Here is a 20,418-nt window from a genome sequence, read left to right as displayed (position 1 = left end):
ACATAGCTCAGTGGAACAGAACAGAGAACCTAGAAATAAACCCATGCATAGATGGTTAGTTAGTCTATGAGGAAGGAAGCAAGAATATATAGCGGGGGTGGGGGGGCGCCTGGGTGGCTCAGTGGATTAAGCCAGGTCATGATCTCAATGTCCTGGGATCGCACCCCACATCAGGCTCTCTGCTCAGTGGGGAGCATACTTCCCCTTCTCTCTCTCTCTTCCTGCCTCTCTACCTACTTGTGATCTCTGTCTGTCAAATAAGTAAATAAAATCTAAGAATAAGAAAACAAAAAATTCAGTTAGTGCACATCAACTATTTGCTTAAACTATAAGTTTCTGTTTATATAATTGTCTACTCTCTTTAAAAAAAAAAGAAAAAGAATATATAGTGGGGGAAAAGACAGTCTCTTCAACAAATGCTGTTGAGAAAACCGGACCATTTTCTTAAACCACACACACACAAAAACTCAAAATAGATTAAAGACCTAAGTGAAACCTGCAACTATAAAATTCCTAGAAGAAAGCATAAGCAGGGGCGCCTGGGTGGCTCAATGGGTTAAGCTGCTGCCTTCGGCTCAGGTCATGATCTCAAGGTCCTGGGATCGAGTCCTGCATCGGGCTCTCTGCTCAGTGGGGAGCCTGCTTCCTCCTTTCTCTCTCTGCCTGCCTCTCTGCCTACTTGTAATCTCTCTCTGTCAAATAAATAAATAAAATCTTTAAAAAAAAAAAAAAAAAGAAAGCATAAGCAGTAATTTCTTTGACATCAGCTTTAGAAACATTTTCCTAGATGTATCTCCTCTGGCAAAGGAAACAGCTATTGGAAATACGCAAAAATAAAAAGTTATGCACAGGGAAGGAGGAAGCCATCAGCAAAACAAAAAGGGAGTTTATTGAACTGGAGAAGATAATTTTCAAATTTTTTTAAAGGGTTAATATCCAAAGTATACAAAAAACTTACACAACTCAACACCAAAAACCCACAAATAATCCAATTAAGGGCGCCTGGGTGGCTCAGTGGGTTAAGCCGCTGCCTTCGGCTCAGGTCATGATCTCAGGGTGCTGGGATCGAGTCCCGCATCGGGCTCTCTGCTCAGCAGGGAGCCTGCTTCCCTTCCTCTCTCTCTGCCTGCCTCTCTGCCTACTTGTGATCTCTCTCTGTCAAATAAATAAATAAAATCTTTAAAAAAAAAAAAAAAAAAAAATAATCCAATTAAAAAATGGGCAGAGGACCTGAATAGACATTTCTCTACAGAAGACCTACAGAAGGCCTCAGCTGCATGAAAAATTGCTCATCATCACTAATCATCAGGGAAGTGCAAACCAAAATTATACTGAGATCTATCACCTGATGCCTGTCAATGACTAGTATCAAAAAGATAAGATATAACATGTGTTTGACAAGGATGTGGAGAAAAGAACCTTCATGTACTGTTGGTGGGAATATAAATTGATACAGCTACCTTGGAAAACAGTATGGAGTTTCCTCAAAAAATTAAAAATAGAAATATGTGATCCACTAATTCGACAACTGGATATTTACCCAAAGAACACAAAAACACTAATTCAAAAAGACATATGTACCTCTTTGTTTATTGCAGCATTATTATTTATAGTAGCCAAACTATGGTAGCAACCCAGTGTCCATCAATAAGTGAGTGGATAGGGGCGCCTGTGTGGCACAATCGTTGAGAGTCTGCCTTTGGCTCAGGTCATGATCCCAGGCTCCTGGGTCCTGGGATTGAGCCCCGCATCGGGTTCCCAGCTCAGTGGGAAGCCTGCTTCTCCCTCTCCCATTCCCACTGCTTGTGTTTCCTTTCTCGCTGTCTCTCTCTTTCAAATAAAAAACCTTTAAAAAAATAGGTAAGTGGATAAAGAAGTGGAGATATAGATAGATAGATAGATATGTATACATATATATTACTCAGTGATAAAAAAAGAATGAGATCTTGCCATTTGTGATGACACGGATGAACCTAGAGAGTATAATGCCAAGTGAAATAAGTCAGAGGACAAATACCATGACTTCACTTACATGTTGAATCTAAAAATCAAAATGAGCAGGGGTGCCTGTGTGACTCAGTGGGTTAAGGCCTCAACCTTTGGCTCCAGTCATGATCCCAGGGTCCTGGGATCGAGCCCTGCATTGGGCTCTCTGCTCTGCAGAGAACCTGCTTCCTTGTCTCTCTCTGCCTGCCTCTCTGCCTACCTGTGATCTCTGTCTGTCAAGTAAATAAAATCTTTTAAAAAAATAAAATAAAAATAAAAACGAGCAAACAAAAACAACAAAATAGATTCTTAAATACAGAGAACAACTGGTGGTTGGTTACAAGAGGGGAGTGGGTGAGATGTGGGTGAGGTATAGGTGAAATAGATAAAGGGATTAAGAGCAAACTTACCTTGAACACTGAGAAATGTGTAGAATTGTTGAATCATTATATTGAACACTCAAAAGTAATACAACACTGTAAACTATATTTAAGTTAAAATATGGTTCAAGTTAGAGCTTCCTTTTTCTTTCCCTAGTTTTACTTTTCCCTAGGTTTAAAATTTTATTTGCTTATTTTTTTAAGACTTTTATTTATTTATTTGGCAGAGAGAGACCATGAGAGAGCACAAGCAGGGGGAGTGGGAGAGGGAGAAGCAAGCTCAATCCCAGGACCCTGGGATCATGACCTGTGCCAAAGGGAAGATTCTTAACAATTGAGCCATCCAGGCATCCCGAAAATTTTATTTTTACTTATTTATTTGAGTATAGTTGACACAGTGTTAAATTTGTTACAGGTATACATCATGGTGATTCAACAACACTTTATGTTATGCTGTGATTACCACAAGTATAGTTACCATCTGTCACTATGCAAAACTATTACAGTACCATTGATGATATACCCTATGCTCTAACTTTTATTTCCATGACTTGTTACACATAACTAGAAGTCTGTACCTCCCATTCCCCTTCACCCATTTTGCCCAGCCCCCTTCTTCCTCCCCTTTGGCAACTAGCAGTTTGTTCTCTATTTATAGGTCTGATTCTGTACTTTTCCTTAGTTTTCCTTGCTTTTAAAATCTAATTAGTTTAATAATTTAAAAAGCTAGAATTGGTGATATTAAGTAAGACATTTAATTTCCAAGAAAGAACATAGTCATTAACTAAAAAACATTATAAATAACTACATGCATTCCTTGTATGTATGGACCAACAGTTTGTTACCCAATCCACTATTGTTAAAAATTGCATTTTGAAATTTTATTTTCCTCTATTATCTTCCACTGTAGGGGTAGTGCCCTAATTTAAGTAATATATAATTATAAGATAAGAGAAAAATATGTAAGAATATATAAGAATCTTTCCAGTAATAGTCACAGTAAATGGCAGTGTTTGCTTGGACATGCCTCTGGCTCAGAAATAAATTACTTACTCATTTTTTTTTTTTGAAATTACTTATTCTGTAGCCTAATGTTAAGAATAAAAATACAGGGGCGCCTGGGTGGCTCAGTGGGTTAAGCCGCTGCCTTCAGCTCAGGTCATGATCTCAGGGTCCTGGGATCGAGTCCCGCATCGGGCTCTCTGCTCAGCAGGGAGCCTGCTTCCTCCTCTCTCTCTGCCTGCCTCTATGCCTACTTGTGATCTCTCTCTCAAAAAAATAAATAAAAAGTCTTTAAGAATAAAAATACAAACAAGATTTCCATATTTTATTTTATTTATGATGATAAATGTATGTTCTATATACCTTGATTAAATTTTAGATGAATTATATACTAAAGTTTATTAAATTTATCTACAGTTATTTGGAGATTGCTGCTTGTGTTCATTTACTTTTTATTCTGGAGAATGTCTGAAGTTGACATTTCTAGCAATTCGGTGGCATGAAAATGTATTTACACCTATAAGGTAAGGCAAAGATTTCCTTCTTCCTTGTTTTTTATCCCTTTTTCAGCAGTATTTTTCTCCCATAAAAACATAAGATTAGTTAAATAGAATGTGAATTTGAACTTCTGAGGCTTACAAAATACTATAAATACCATAAATACTACTTTGCTATTTTAGTTTTCATTTTAAATGTTTACTCTAGGGGCGCCTGGGTGTCTCAGAACTTAAGCGTCTGCTTTCTGCTCAGGTCATGATCCCAGGGTCCTGGGATCGAGCCTCGCAATGGGCTCCCTGCTCGGCGGGGAGCCTGCTTCCTCCTCTCTCTCTCTCCTACGTGTGATCTCTGTCTGTCAAATAAATAAATAAAATCTTTAAAAAAATAAAATAAATCAATTAAGAAATAGTTTTATTGGGGTGCCTGAGTGGCTCAGTATGTTAATCATCTGACTTCTGCTTAAGTCATGATCCTGGGGTTCTAGGATGGAGCCCTGCATCCCCAGGGAATCCCTGCTCAGTGGGGAGTCTCCTTCTCCCTCTGCCTATGCCTCTACTCCCACTCATGTGCTTTCTCTCTCTGTCTCTCAAATAAATGAATTAAAAAATATATTAAAAAACAGTTTTATTTAGGGGTACCTGGCTGACTATTACAAGAGCATGCCACCCTTGATCTTGGGGTCATTAGTTTGAGCCCATGTTGGGAATAGGGATTACATAAATAAAATAAATAAATAAAAATAAAAAGTTTTATTTATTCTAAAAAGCCCAGTAATATACAGAGTGCATTAAAAGCGTTGAATGCCTAACTAGGATTTAGTAAAATAGTGGGTTTTTTAAATTTATTTTCTTCATTTTCATACACTAACAGTACTTTAAAATATAATTTATATAAAGTAAAATGAATAGATCTTAAGTGTATAATGAGATGGATTTTTATAAATATGTGTATAACCATCCTAATATCAAATATTGAACATTGTCACTATTTTATTTAACTTCTAATTTTTTGTATGAAAGCTTCACACCCAGCATGGAACCCAAGGTAGGCCTTGAACTTAAAACCCTGAGTTCAGGAATTGTAGGCTCTACCAACTGAGCCAAACAGGCACCCCAGCAGCAAAATCATTGGCACTATTTAAAAAAATCCTTTCTTCTCTACCTATTTAATTTCTGTAAAAATGTTTATAATAATAATGTAGAAATATGTGTCACCTAAATCTTTCATCAAAACAGATGAGTTTGGGGTTGACTGTGGAACATGCCTTTACCAACAAAACGCTCATAGTGAATTTGTTTAACTAGCCACTGCTCTTTGTGCCGTGGATGAAACTTCTGAACAGTAGCTAAGAGGCTCCTAATATTTGTGCACATGTAGGAATTTAGTTGTACTCTTTAAGTTTTTCGTGATGAACTAAATATTACTTTAAAAGTTACCATATTTCCTATTTCAATTATTTCATTGCTTTCTTAGTTCATTGCCATACCATGTTCATTGGGCACAACAAAACTGCCATCTGTGCAATCTGGTTCCTAAATGTGAAGCAGTGAAGTCAAGAGGAGCTCTACTTTCTGCCTTTTCAAGAGATGGTGTTGCCTTGGCAGTAACTCTTAATCAGAAAGATCCAAAGGTTGGTAAATGTAATTTGTCTTGGAAGTGACCTATAAAAGACTTAAGTCCCGTTTGGAGTTCCTCATTTTTTTTTTTTTTTTTTTTAAAGATTTTATTTATTTATTTGTCAGAGAGAGTGAGTGAGAGTGAGCACAGGCAGACAGAGTGGAAGGAAGAGTCAGAGGGAGAAGCAGGCTCCCTGCGGAGCAAGGAGCCCGATGTGGGACTCGATCCCAGGACGCTGGGATCATGACCTGAGCCGAAGGCAGCTGCTTAACCAACCGAGCCACCCAGGCGTCCCGTTCCTCATTTTTTAAATACTACTTTATGTTTTTTTAAATTGGTGTTTTCTGAGCCAATTTAATGTTGTAGATTGGTAAGGTTGTTTAAACTAGCTGTGGTAATTCCAAAACTTGGCCTTGAGAAGTGAAAAAAGGGTAGCATAAAGGAAGAAAAAAAAGACAAAGTGGTAACTGATAGCCTTAAAATATAGTCTAAAAAAGTGAGGAGTTTTAGTTTTCAGTATTGTTTTCCAGCTGGGACAAACTTCCAAGAATAGTTTATTTATACAATAATGGTCTCTAGAATTCTTTTTTTAAAGATTTTATTTATTTGAGAGAGAGAAAGCATGAGAGGGGAGAAGCAGAGGAAGAAGCAGACTTCTCGTCCAGCAGGGAGCCCGATGCGGGACTTGATCATGACCTGAGCTGAAAGCAGTTGCTTAGCCAACTGAGCCACCCAGGCGCCTCTAGGTCTCTAGAATTAAAAGTAATGATTAAAGTGAAATAATTTAATGCCTTTGTTGTCTTTTTTTTTTTTTTTCCTTTCTAGGCAACTCAGGTATTGTTTATAAACACACTGAATTTTGTTACTCTCTGTGGTAGCCTGAGAGGATGTAGTAATAAGAATCCTGTGGTCCCAGCTACACTTACCAGGTAAGAACTCTTGTGTTTCTATGTAGTGTTTTGATTTTCCAATGGTTTGATAAGTTTAAGGCTCTGATAATTCAAAAGCTATCTAAATAGGTATTTAGATAGATAATGAATTTACTTTCAGCATTTGTGCTTGATAACTTCTAAAAATTGCTTTATTAAGGAAAATCCTACTTTAAGAAAGGGTCTCAGTAGGGTAGAAGATAATGAACATATTTTCTTTTCTCCTTTTTCTCCTGTGTTATCTCAGGAGGAGTGGGATTACAACTAGGTAGGGAAATAATTGAGCTTAATTAGAGACCAAAATGAAATAGCCTGGACTGGGAAAACCATTATATACCCAGGGAGGCTGAGGTATTAGCTTTTTAAACAAAGTTGGTGTGCTCTGCACATGAATTAATTTTGAATGGCACATGAGCCACTACCAGATTTTCTCTTGGACTTCTGTAATTTCCTTTTCTAAACACTTTTCTGTGCTGTTCTCTGAATTTCCAAAGTTTTTAGTCTATCTAGCCTTGTCTCTGCATTTTCTTTCTCTCTCCAAAAGTTCTTTTCTAAAGGTATTACTCATTCTTACACCTGAAATTATTATAACACCATGTCTCAAGTATACTTTGATAAAGTATTACTAGTCTCAGTTGCAGTGGTCTGCTTGACTTAGAATCTCTGTCATAATTTAAATGAGGAGCTACTTTTTGTTTCCATGGAAGATTAATATTACCAGATAGTTAAGGAGTAGAAAAGATGGCTTTGGGAGGAGGAAGTCTGCTGCTCATGGACTCTAGCAAGCTGCAGCGAGGATAGGTGGGGTATTGACCTTTAAATCTATCAGTGGATTTTAGTTGTAGACACCAATATGATTAAAACTGTTCTAATTAAATATGAGTAACCAAAAGGCTTAACTCTTTTAGGGAGTATTTTCATCTTACTTGCTTATGTATCTGTGAATTTCTAGTTGATATGTTGTATGGAATACGTATTTATGAGCAAACATCTTTGTTTCTTACCATTTTCCTGGGAAGTAAAATACACAAAATATATGTGCTAGTTGTCTACTGTTCATTCTTTTCCCCTTATATTTGGAATGTTTCACTCTTGGTCATTTTAAATTGTGAAAGACATTATAGAGAGTCCTTTCTAAACATACTGTCTTGCTTTTTCTAGGTCCTACTGGGTGGGTGATATCAGCTGGACTCATGATAGTCTTTTTCTGGCTTGCATGTTAAAACGTGGCTCCCTGGTTTTATTGACCTGTCAAGGTGAATTGGTAACATTAATTACATTTGGTTGCTCCATAGAATTTGGGCCAGCAGAATTTATTCCATTTCACCCTCTAATAACATATAGGTGAGACATTTGAATTGTTATAATTTGTTTACAGAAGGTTTTCTTCTTTGGTATTACTTTACTATGTATGTTTTTTTAAATAATTTTGTCTTTCACATAGTCTTATTCTTTCTTTGCGTCTGTCTTCTCAATATCTGTTTCTTATTTATAGTTTTCTTCTATTTCTTTTTGTTGCTTAATCCTGGTGAAAATTTGACATTGTGACCATGTAAGTATGAGTTATTTAAATATTGAGTAACACTAAAACATTTATCTTCTTTTATGTAAAAGTTCAAAGAAGTATGATATGTCTTTCATTGTTTTAAAAGAAGAATACTTAAATAAATTAGTAACTCAAACTTAACTTGGCAAATGGATTTATCTTTTTTTTTCCCCAAAGGGAAAAAAGGAAAAAGTTGTGGGAAATGGATAGAAGACTTCAGAATTTAGCCATATTTTAATTTTTAATTGTGGGGTGTGGTAGCAGTTTGGGTTTGGAGTCAGATGTAAATTCAAATCTTGGTTCTTCTACTTATTAGTTGTGTGACTTTGGGAAAATTATACTTTTAGGCCTCTGTTTCTTTTACTATGAAAACAAGACTCGGTGGCGCCTGGGTGGCTCAGTGGGTTAAAGCCTCTGCCTTCGGCTCAGGTCATGATCCCAGGGTTCTGGGATCGAGCCCCACATCGGGCTCTCTGCTTACCAGGGAGCCTGCTTTCTCTTCTCTCTCTGCCTGCCTGCCTCTCTGCCTACTTGTGATCTCTGTCTGTCAAATAAATAAATAAAATCTTTAAAAAAAAAAAAAAGAAAGAAAACAAGACTCGATTGAAGTAAAATAATAAATAGTAATAAATTGTTTAGCACAGTTCCAATAAAAAGTAAGTGCTCAATAAATATGTATTATTATTGATGTTGATATTAGATATGACCAGACATATATACACAGGTATTTACAATACAAAAAAATTGGAAAGCTCCTTTGAAATTAATCCATTGCCATTGTCTCACAGAAAGATAATATAGGAGGGGTATGTCCTTGATTATATTTAGCAAAAATGATGCTTAATTTTTAGTATTAGAAAATCCTAATTGAAAAATTTGTCATTTCCTGCAGTGGAAGTATTTTTTTCCTTATTTTTATGGTCTATTTCATAATTGATTTAAATTTCCTCATATTCTTCTTTAAAATTAATGTAGGACCTTTTTTTTTTTTTTTTTTTTTTTTTAAAGATTTTATTTATTTATTTGTCAGAGAGAGAGAGAGTGAGAGCAAGCACAGGCAGACAGAGTGGAAGGCAGAGGCAGAGGGAGAAGCAGGCTCCCTGCGGAGCAAGGAGCCCGATGTGGGACTCGATCCCAGGACGCTGGGATCATGACCTGAGCCGAAGGCAGCTGCTTAACCAACTGAGCCACCCAGGTGTCCCAATGTAGGACCTTTTAACCCACTTTTTTTTTTTTTTTTTTTTTTTTAAAGATTTTATTTATTTATTTGACAGAGAGAAATTACAAGTACACTGAGAGGCAGGCAGAGAGAGAGAGAAGGAAGCAGGCTCCCTGCCGAGCAGAGAGCCCGATGTGGGACTCGATCTCAGGACCCTGAGATCATGACCTGAGCCGAAGGCAGCGGCTTAACCCACTGAGCCACCCAGGCGCCCCCCAATGTAGGACCTTTTAAAACAGATTACTTTTAATGGTTACATAAGTAATACATATTTATTATGTGAGAAAATTAACTAATAAAAAATCAGGTGCTATAAAACTAAATTGTGTAGAAAATGAAACATTCTTGTATTCCTATTCCTCTGAAATAACAATTATTAACATTTTAGTGTGTTGTCTTAAATTAAAAGAAGTTTTTAAAAAATCACATTTATAATAATAACAATATTTGGGTTTTTTAAAAAAGATTCTGTTTATTTATTTGACAGAGAGATCACAAATAGGGAGAGGCAGGCAGAGAGAGAGCGGGAAGCAGGCTTCCCATTGAGCAGAGAGCCCGATGTGGGGCTTGATCCCAGGATCCTGAGATCATGATCTGAGCCGAAGGCAGAGGCTTTAAACCACTGAGCCACCCAAGCGCCCCTAGTTTCTTTCTTTTTTTTTTTTTTTTTTAAAGATTTTATTTATTTATTTGACAGACAGAAATCACAAGTAGACAGAGAGGTAGGCAGAGAGAGAGGGGAAGCAGGCTCCCCGCCGAGCAGAGAGCCCTATGCGGGGCTCGATCCCACGACCCTGGGATCATGACCTTAGCTGAAGGCAGAGGCCTTAACCCACTGAGCCACCCAGGCGCCCCCCTAGTTTCTTTTTTAAAGCAAAAGTTCTGTGACAAATGCTGTTTACTGTTTGTTTTGCTTTTTTAATTGAACAGTTTATATTATACATCTTTCCATGAAGTAATTTTTTAATGTTTTATAGATTCCTTGTGGTATAGATATTCTGTAATTAACCAGTCTCCTGTTGACCATTTGACTAATAAAATCTATATTTGAATAGTTTCCTAACCAGAAAGAGATTATAATATATTTTTGATTATCTGTTTTCTTTATAAAGCCCCAAAGTTATTAAGCAGTGATATTAAGTAATCGTAAGCAGGTATACTACCATAACAGTAAATGTGTACATTTATGTGGAAACTCAGTCAAATTTAATCTTAAACTGATAAATTTTACTACTATCTCTCCCAAATGTCTTTCTCATTTTTTTTTCTTTCTCCTCCCTTTTTCTTTAAGGGGTGTGGGAGAGGGAGAGGGAAAGAAAATCTTAAGCAGGCTCCGTGCGTAGCGCGGAGGTTGACTCAGGGCTTAATCCCACAAACCTGAGATCATGACCTGAGCTGAAACCAAGATTCGGATGCTCAACCAACAGAGCCACCCAGGCCCCCCTTCTTTCTCCTCCTTAGTAACAAGTATATTCATATCTCATAATTCTATTCTTATAAGTATATTTAAATATATGAGAAGGAAGGTTAACTATTTAACTCTGTAACAGTAAAAATGAACTGCCTTAATTCTTCTCTGAAATAGTTTGTATAAAACTAAATTAAAAACAAAATAGGTAAATGCCATAATTCAGGAAATATTCAAAAAGTGTATAAACCTACATATTATTTAGTCATTTATGTTTTCCTTACAGATATATATAATTTAATGTTAGTGTGTTTAAGTGGCTTTTTTATCATTCTGTAGCTTTTAATTGTTGTGTTGCTTTTCTTTGGAATAATATGATTGTTTCCTTGAAGATTTTTCTCTTAACTAATTCTTTAATTTTGTTTTGTTTGCTAGACCACAGCAATTTACATTTCAAGATTTGAATAATTCTGTAGATTCATCAGCTTCTGATAATGACCCTATGAGACAGAGATTTTCTATAAAAGCACACTCACGGTTACCCTACCTCATTATTTCTGATGGATACATGGTCACAACTCTTCGATTTGCTGATAACCTGTCTCCATCAGTGCTCATGAGATCCCTTCTACTTGATTCAACCCAGAGGCTTGAGAAAACATACCAAAGTATGATATTGTCTAAGGTATAGTGCTTTTTGGTATCATTGGTAACAGATGGCTTCTTAGTTTTCTCAGATTTAAAACCATACTGACAGTAATGTCCTTGGATTATATACAGTTGTCTATAGAATTTTTAACTGCTTGTGATATAATTACAGATAAACTTTGTCTCTTGGAAATCTTTTCTCTTCTGCAGCCAAAAGGCAAAGGGCTGAATTTGCGATCACTGGATTCCCTGAGATGTAGCCTGTTAAAACACCAAGGAAATCAAAGTTTAGCTGATTCTACTGTCCCCAGATTCTTACAGGCAGAAGAAACAATGAACTTAACTGAAAAAACAGCAGATTTCCAGGTACTTGGTTGCAGTGTTTTATTTACTTCAAACAGGTTCATATTGATTTTATACCAAGAAATGTATTTTGTTTTTCTCTCTTGTTAAAGGTAGAGAAATTTGAGAATACCAGTGATTTTACATGTAAGGTATTAAATGGCATTAAGTATAATTTTTTTTCACCCATGTTTTAGGATTTTGAAGCAGAAGAAACTAATGAAGGCATATACTTTCCGGACAACTTATTTTCACTTTGGAACCAAAAAAATGATTCATTGTTCAGTAGTGTCAAGGAGGGAAGATTGGAATTTGCGTCTATGTTTGATACAATACATGCAAAAGATAATATCAAGGAGACAGATAAAACCATTACAGAACTGCATTCTGTCCAGAAAAATCTCCTTGCAGCATGGGCTATAGGAATTTCAAAAAATGTGGTAGAAAAAAATGTAATGTTAAATTACACAGTAGTTTGTATCACTCATTTTTTCTACATTCTTCAATTTTTAAAATGTCCTTTCCCTGAACTAGATCTTTTTTTAAGCAAGAGCACAAGACAAAATGCATGGGTACTATGTATCTTTCAACTTTTTCATCAGTGTTTATCATTCCATTATTGGGATATGAGATACAAACAAGATGTGGGACATTTGGTAAAGCTGACCTCAAATACTATAAAGCTTTTGCTGACTCAGCAGCAACAGGGTCAGTTATTTTCAGAGAAGCTTTTGGCTTGTTTTCATTTACTTAAAATGGTAGCTGATAATTTAAATGGCATATACATTCTTCAACCTGAAGTTATTTCAGCATCAACTGATGGAAGTAAAACAGCAGATCAAGACAAATGGGTGGTACCCATTTTTCAAATATTTCAAGATAGTGATTCTCAGGAAAAGTGGTCTTGGAACTCATCTTTCAAGATTTGTCCTCAAGTAATAAACCTTGCTCAACAACCAGGATGCAGGTATAATTACTTTATATTAGGATACCATCAATATTATAGATGTTTTCCTTTTTGAAAAATTGAGATATAATTCCCATACTGTAAAATACATCATTTCGAAATATTAAAAAAAGGTTGTAGAACTATTAGCACTAAGCCAGAATGTTGTTGTTGTTTTTAAGATTTTATATATTTATTTGATAGAGAGAGAGAGATCACAAGTAGGCAGGGAGGCAGGCAGAGAGGGAGGAGGAAACAGGCTCCTTGCTGAGCAGAGACCCTGATGCAGGGCTTGATCCCAGGATCCTGAGATCATGACCTGAGCTGAAGGCAGAGGCTTAACCCACTGAGCCACCCAGGCGCCCCCAGAATGCTTTTTAAAAAAAATATTTTATTCATTTATCTTGGTGGGGGGAGGGAGGAGCAGAGGGGGAAGAAGAGAAAAGGGAAAAGAATCCCAAGCACACTCCTCATGGAGCCCAGTGCAGGACTTGATCCCACAACCCAAAGACCACAACCTGAATAGAAACCAAGAGTTGGATGCCCAACTGACTGAGGCACCCAGGAGCCCCTCCAGAACCTTTTTATAATCCCCCAAAGAAACCCTGTATCCATTACCAGTTAGCGTTAATAGATTTTTATATTATTTTAAAATATTTTAGGATTTATGCCAAATTTTATTCAACACATATATTTTATTAGTCTTGGGCAGCCCTGATACATGCCCAAGTATTGAATGATTTTTGTTTAGGTAAGCACTATAGAAAAATAACTGAAGGCTTTAAAAAATGTATTTTGCATATTTTGATCAGTGGATTTTGTGTTATATTTAAATCTGATCAGTTTGTATTTATATTACTATATCAGTGAAGAATCCAGGCAAAGATAATAAGGCTAAGTAGGAGGCTGTATTCATTTTTATTCCTAGTCTGAAATTTGGTTTTGATGATAACTTAATTTTGTGTGCAGATTGATTTTTCTCTGGAGAGTGTTGTACAAAAAAACTTTATGGTATCAAACACAACTAAGTCGAAGACTTCCTGAAGGTGACAGACAGTTAACTGAAAAGATGACACAGGAAGCATCTACTGTCAAGGCTCTGTTATGTCATATCCAGGCTAACTTGCAGACTGCTGGAGCTCACATGAACCAAGCCTTGGAACTTAAATCTATCAGTGGTCAGTAGTTTATAAACATTTTCTAACTATGAATAAGCAATATGGTTAACTAGGCTTTGATTTTATTAATTGGTTGCAATTAATTGTTTTAAAATAGCTTCTGGCTGAGCTATATCCACTAAATTTTAAAATGAAGTAAATTTATATAAAGTATAATCATTAACCATGATTGACTGTTGGTTAAAAACTTCATAGGTGAAGAGTGTTTCCTGTTAGGATCATATGAAAAATCTGTTCAACTGTGGAGGAAAGCTCTACAAGAAACTCAGGAGAAAGGTAGGAGAGTGTTGAAAAGTAATGGTCGCCATAATATTGGTAGGAATGTATTTTGGCATGCTGGACAGCTTAAAAATAATTCCAGATTCCCAAGTGCTCACAATTTCTCAATGCTCAAATAGAATACACAATGGTAGGTACCTTGACTGTCAGAAATACTTATTTAAAATTATTTTTAGTCTTTTTGTCCACTGGATGAAGTAGTGTGGCATTCAAGGAGATGAGAAGTTCTGATGGAGAAGAGTTTTCACAATTCCATTATGGACCTTTATGTTTCATTCTTTTCCAACTCTATCTGCTAAGAATGGGTTCTAATAATGGAGACTGAAAGTAATAGTGGTTTCAACACGAAAGAAGTTTATTTCTCTTTCTTATAAAAGGAGACCAGAAGTTGATAGTCGGGCTGCTTTGGTGTTTCTGTGATCTAAGTAAGGACACATGTCCTTTTATTTTTCTTCTCAGATGTCCTTAGTGTACTGCTTCCTATCTTAAGACCATTACATGAGCTAAAATGGGTACTGAAACTCCAGCCATCACATCCATTTCTAGACAGTAGAGAGGAGGGGAGCAGGAAGGGCAAGAAAAGTGTGTACCTCCTACCTGAGTTACCTCTCTTCCAGCTTTTCTGGAAGTTCTACACAGTGTTATCTCTTGGTCCAGAGCTAAGTTGTTTTTTTCACATGGCCACATCTAAGTGCGAAATTATGATCTGGGTGCATTATTTTTTTTGTAAGATTTTTTTTTGTTTTTAAGTAATCTCTATACCCAATGTGGGGCTTGAACCTACAACCCTGAGATTAAGAGTCTCTTGCTCTGCTGACTGAGCTAGCCAGGTGTCCCTGGGTGGATTGTTAAACCAGATAAAATTGAAATTCTTTTTACTCAGAAAGAATGGATAAGGTATCAGTTCTAAACACTCTTCAATACTTGGGCGCCGTGGTCAGGGGTACCTATCTTGTTGGATAGGGTTTCTCCTTTGGGAAGTCTCTTTGACTAACTGTTTGATATACGTATGATTTCTTGGGGTTTTCTTTTTTTAGCATGTTTCCTTCTGTTTTATACCATGTACACTTCAGATAGATATTGTTATTGGACTTTAGTGCTGAGATGTTGAAGATTTTCAGCACCCTTGGGATAAAATCTTAGTTGTTCTAGGGCCTGATAAAAGATAATAAAATTGTTCAGAACTTAAAATGAAAGAGAACAAAGTATTGCTGACTTGTTTTAAGAAAAAAAAACTTATTGGAGTATAAAACAAATACAGAAAAATTCACATAACATCAGTGTACAGTTTTCATAAACTGAACATTCCTGTCTACCTTGCTCCAAGATTGAGAACATTACCTTGCTGGGGTACTTGGCTGGCTCAGTTGGAGGAGTATGTGACTTGATTTTGGAGTCATGAGTTTGAGCCTCATGTGGTGTAGAGATTACTTAAGTAAATTAACTTAAAAAAGGAACATTACCTTGCTAATATGTTTTTAATGTAAGCTTAATTCTTTCTTGTTTAAGGAGGAAGAAGAACATGTTTTCTTCAGATACGCTATTATCTTTCTCTTTTATACTGCTACCTCTATAGCTATAATTTAAATGATGCTCAAGGATTGTGTGATCACCTAGTAAGAATAATTTTGAAGTGGTCCCATCTACCTGTAAAAGAAAATGAGGATTGTTCAGGTATGTATTTTGACAATCAGTATGTTTCATCTCATTAATTTGTATTCATAGGTTTAGATAAAACATGAAGGTTGATTGAGCTGACTAATTATGTTACAATAAATTTTGACTTGTCAGCTTCTCAGTAGCAAGGATTGTGGGGTTTTTTGTTCTGTTTTGTTTTTTTGTTTGTTTGTTTGTTTTCTTAAATCTTTGGATCCTGAGGGCTTAGCAATAATTGCCTGCTGAACTGCCAGAATTGTTTTCTCACAGTCGTATTTTTTAGACATAATATCAGATATCCAAGTATTTTTCCTTAATATATTTATATTTTAACTATTGGTTAAGGTGGTTTAGTAAAGTGATGAAAATCACTTTCTGAGGTATTCCAACTCTTTTTTTTTTTAAATTCATTTAAGCGGCTGCAGAGTATGTGAATTGCCCTTTTTAAAAGGGGTGTATTTAAATTAAGCAATAACCAGAGTGAGATATATATGAACACATATGTATATTATTTGTAAGGTAGTAGACCATTAAATGTATAATATGTATATGAGTGGGTCATATATAATGCCCAGTGTATCAGAACTTTCTAAATGGAGTCCATGCCAGCTTAGGTTTTTATTGTTCCAGCCACTGTTTATAGATCTCTTATTTTTTGTATTTTTATCTTTCAAAATTTTTGTGTTTATTATGGAAGTATGTGTGTTCATTTTAGATAATTTGGAAAAATGGAAATGTATAAAGAAAATTAACTTATAATTCTAACACTTTTTTGTATGTATTCATTTATATATGTATATTATTAGAGCTGTGTATTGTCTTTTGTAATCTTTTTCTTTTTTTTTTTTATTAACATATAATATATTGTTTCAGGGGTAAAGGTCTGTGATTCATCAGTCTTAACCAACTGAGCCACTCCGGCACCCGTGATTCATCAGTCTTACACACTTCACAGCACTCAGGATAGCACAGACCCTCCCAATGTCCATCACCCTTTCGCCCCAGCCCTCCCAGCCCCCTCCCCTCCACCAGCCCTCAAGTTTGATCCTGAGATTGAGTCTCTTATGGTTTGTCTCCCTCTCTAGTTTCATCTTGTTTCGTTTTTTCCTCTCTTTTATAATCTTTTAAAATTTAACATTTTGATGAATATTTTCAAATGTAAATAGTATGCTTTTTGAAAGCCTATTAAACCTTTCCCCCATTGTTGCACATTTTGGTTGTTGCCACCTATTTACTATTTTAAATAGTGCTGCAGTTCGCATAAATTTTTGTGGGCATTACTAATAATTTCCTTAGGATAAATTTCTAAAAATGAAGTTATTGGATCAAAGAGAATCCATGGTTTTAGGACTGGTATCATATTGCCCTTCAGAAAGGTCTACTAGCTGTTTATGAGTGAAAAGCTTTCCTATGTGACTTTTAACTGATTGAATATTCTTCATCATTTCTCAGTGGTGTCACTAACTTTTAAAATAAGTTGAACCTATATTAATATATTTTAATTTTTAATGACTATTTAAAATATATTGAGTATTCCCTACTGAGTTGGAGGTCCCCAAGACTACCTAACATATTCAGTGATTCACAGGGAGGACACACAGGACTCAGTATATAGTCATACGCAAGTCTATGATCTATTGCACTGAAAAGATACAAAGCAAAATTAGCATAGACAACAGCTGCTTGGGATGAAGTCCAGAGGAAACCAGGCACAAGTTTCTAAGACTCCTTTCCTAGTGAAGTCACACAGGACACATTTAATTCCTCTACGAACGGGTTGTGTCAACACATGTGAATGTTCTTTACCAAGGAAGCGCATTTATTTTTTTAAAGATATTATTTATTCATTTGAGAGAGAGAGAGTGAATGAGCAGAAGAGTGGCAGAGGGAGGGAGAAGCAGACTCCCCACTGAGCAGGGATCCTGATAGGAGCCTTGATCCCAGGACCCTGGGATCATGACCTGAGCTGAAGGCAGATGCTTAACTGACTGAGCCACCCAGGCGCCCCAAGGAAACTCATTTAGAGATTCAGGTTTTTAACTAGACGCTGGCTAGCCACCCACTCCACCTAGTCCATACCAAAATTCTACACTCTCAGAAGAAAAACAGGTATTCAGCATAAACAACATTGTTTGTACAAACAGGTCTGTAAGCTATTCTGTCATCAGTTAAGGTGGTGGAAATCTTTTCCAAATCCAAGTTTCCAGATGCCATTCAAGGGCCAATATTATACACAAGCATTTCAAGTAGTCAGACCTGTTTTGTTATCTCTTTCCTGCACACTTACCTTATTAATCATTGTATATAGGGATAATTTAATTTTTAGTATGTAAGGTTGCCGTTATTACCATCTTCAGGGGGCCACATACAAATTACTGTTTCAAATTTTTTTTACTTCTGAATTGATACAGTTTTACTTTGTGACCATCTTTTAGAATTAGGTTGCTTCCCATTTAAGGAGTTTATTTCTGAGTTTATAATAATGAGTTTTGTATGATTAAAATTACTGGAAATCTTGCCTTTGTATAATTCCCACAGTAAGTTTAATGCAGGAGAAAATGATTCATACCTATGAGTCATTTAAGTTCGAAGTGAAGAAATAATATTGTTTTTCCAGACTTTAACTGACCAAATGAAAAATACCGCTTGAAGGCTAATCATATTTTTTCAAGATTCCCTTTATTTAAAAAAGCTTACTAACAATAATCTTGAGTACCTACTCTGTGAGAAGAAGAATGTTACCTGCTGAGGTGTACCATGACAAGATAGAAATGGTTCATATGCATATAGAGCTTAATATTCTTGTGAATATTATTAAGTGACTTTTGGGAAAGAGAAGTATTTTGCTATTGTTGGGGCCATAAATTTTATTTTATTTTATTTTATTTATTTATTTTTTAAAGATTTTATTTATTTATTTGACAGGCAGAGAGGCAGGCAGAGAGAGAGGAGGAAGCAGGCTCCCCGCTGAGCAGAGAGCCTGATGCGGGGCTCGATCCCAGGATCCTGGGATCATGACCTGAGCCAAAGGCAGAGGCTTTAACCCAGTGAGCCACCCAGGTGCCCCAATTTTATTTTTTAATTAATTTACTAATTGGAGAGGGAGAGAGAGGGGGGAGGAGAGGGAGAGAAGGAATCCCAAGCAGGCTCCACACGTAGCACAAGCCCACCTGGGGCTTGATCTCATAGCCCTAAGATGGTAACCTGCACCTAAATCAAGAACTGGATACTTAATCAACTGAGCCAAACAGGTGCCCCGGGACCATGAATTTCATAAAAATTAATGTTAACTTAGTATTTTTCTGTATTTACTAGCTTAACTATTTTCAGATTTCTGAATGCCAGTTTATAATACAAAGTTTTGATTCTCAAATAGGGACTGTATCCTAATCCCCAGATCTAACGGTACAGAAAATAGCATTAAGAATCACTATTTGAGGGACGCCTGGGTGGCTCAGTTGGTTAAGCAGCTGCCTTCGGCTCAGGTCATGATCCCAGGGTCCTGGGATTGAGTCCCACATCGGGCTCCTTGCTCGGCAGGGAGCCTGCTTCTCCCTCTGCCTCTGCCTGCCTCTTTGTCTGCCTGTGCTCGCTTGCTCTCTCTCCCTCTGTCTCTTACAAATAAATAAATAAAATATTAAAAAAAAAAAAAAAAAAGAATCACTATTTGAGAGGCCCCTGTGTGGCTCAGTTGGTTAAGCGGCTGGTTTGGTTCAGGTTATGATCCCAGCATCATGGGATAGAGCATAGAGCATCAGCTTCCTACTCAGTAGGGGAGTCTGCTTCTCCCTCTCCCTCTGCCCCTCTCTGCACTTGTGCTCTCTTTCTCACTCACTCTTTCTCAAATAACATCTTAAAAAAAAAAAAAGAATCACTGTTCTAGTGCTTTACAGATTATTTTTGTAGTAAGCTCTGTCTCCTTTCATCAAAGAAAAAGCCTTAGAAAAAGGAAGAAAAGGGAAAAGAATGAATCTAAGCTTGCAAGTCCATCATGACTGGATTGTTTTGTATTTCTCCTTCCATGTTTTAGAGTAAAACTGGTGGGGCGCCTGGGTAGCTCAGTGGGTTGAAGCCTCTGCCTTCGGCTCAGGTCAGGATCCCAGTGTCCTGGGATCGAGCCCCACATCGGGCTTTCTGCTCCACAGAAAGCCTGCTTCCTCCTCTCTCTCTGCCTGCCTCTCTACCTACTTGTGATCTCTGTCTGTCAAATAAATAAATAAAATCTTTAAAAAAAAAAATAAAGTAAAACTGGTAACTTGAAGTCATCAGTAGTTCTGAAGTACATATGCTCATAATTGTGAGTTAATTATTTTTGTTCAGTTGTCCTCAAGAAGTATAGATACCATTATAAATTAGCTCATACAGGTCATGGGTGCACATCTCACAAACAATTTTTAATTGTAATTTTCTTCTTGTATAGTGTTGGGAACTTAAATATTATTACTTTTTGATAGTTTGATCAGAATCTCCTTTGGTCATTTGCTGTATTCCTTAGTTCCCGAGAAGTCTCACTGTGAGTTTGGAATAACGAGAAATGTTCGTCCTGACGTGGCGGTGAGGGTTATCCAGTCCATGGCTCGTTTCATGGCCGCCTATTTCGCCAATCAGCTGCTTTACATTTTGCCACCTCACAATGTGAATGATCTTCCTCCCCTTCATGTTAAAACAGGTAATACAGTAAACAAATAATAATCTCACTTTGTTTTTTCACATAGTATTTAGAATCAACTTATATAGTGATCATTATTCTATGGAAATAATACTGTTCTAGCTTAGTGTGTGAC

At 36.5% G+C, this 20,418-nt stretch overlaps 1 protein-coding gene across 8 annotated transcripts in view; it reads left to right on the top strand.

The window, feature by feature from the left end:
• The window catches only part of CPLANE1 (ciliogenesis and planar polarity effector complex subunit 1), a 141,916-nt gene that overhangs the window by 14,998 nt on the left and 106,500 nt on the right, over nt 1–20,418 (top strand). For all 8 annotated transcript variants that reach the window (XR_009353748.1, XM_059173822.1, XM_059173819.1 and 5 more), the window contains exons 6-16: nt 3,786–3,892; nt 5,340–5,496; nt 6,309–6,412; nt 7,574–7,756; nt 11,021–11,270; nt 11,444–11,599; nt 11,773–12,542; nt 13,491–13,699; nt 13,895–13,975; nt 15,488–15,652; nt 20,130–20,303. Coding sequence is in view for 7 of the 8 variants with exons in the window: in XM_059173822.1 (XP_059029805.1) it covers nt 3,786–3,892; nt 5,340–5,496; nt 6,309–6,412; nt 7,574–7,756; nt 11,021–11,270; nt 11,444–11,599; nt 11,773–12,542; nt 13,491–13,699; nt 13,895–13,975; nt 15,488–15,652; nt 20,130–20,303 (2,356 nt within the window). In the remaining variant the exon portion in view is untranslated. The remainder of the gene's footprint in view (nt 1–3,785; nt 3,893–5,339; nt 5,497–6,308; nt 6,413–7,573; nt 7,757–11,020; nt 11,271–11,443; nt 11,600–11,772; nt 12,543–13,490; nt 13,700–13,894; nt 13,976–15,487; nt 15,653–20,129; nt 20,304–20,418) is intronic.

This window comes from Mustela lutreola, chromosome 5, assembly GCF_030435805.1.
Source record: "Mustela lutreola isolate mMusLut2 chromosome 5, mMusLut2.pri, whole genome shotgun sequence".
NCBI classification, from domain to species: Eukaryota; Metazoa; Chordata; class Mammalia; order Carnivora; family Mustelidae; genus Mustela; species Mustela lutreola.
Note: the sequence above shows the minus strand (reverse complement) of the source record. Positions and strands in the feature narration are given on the sequence as shown.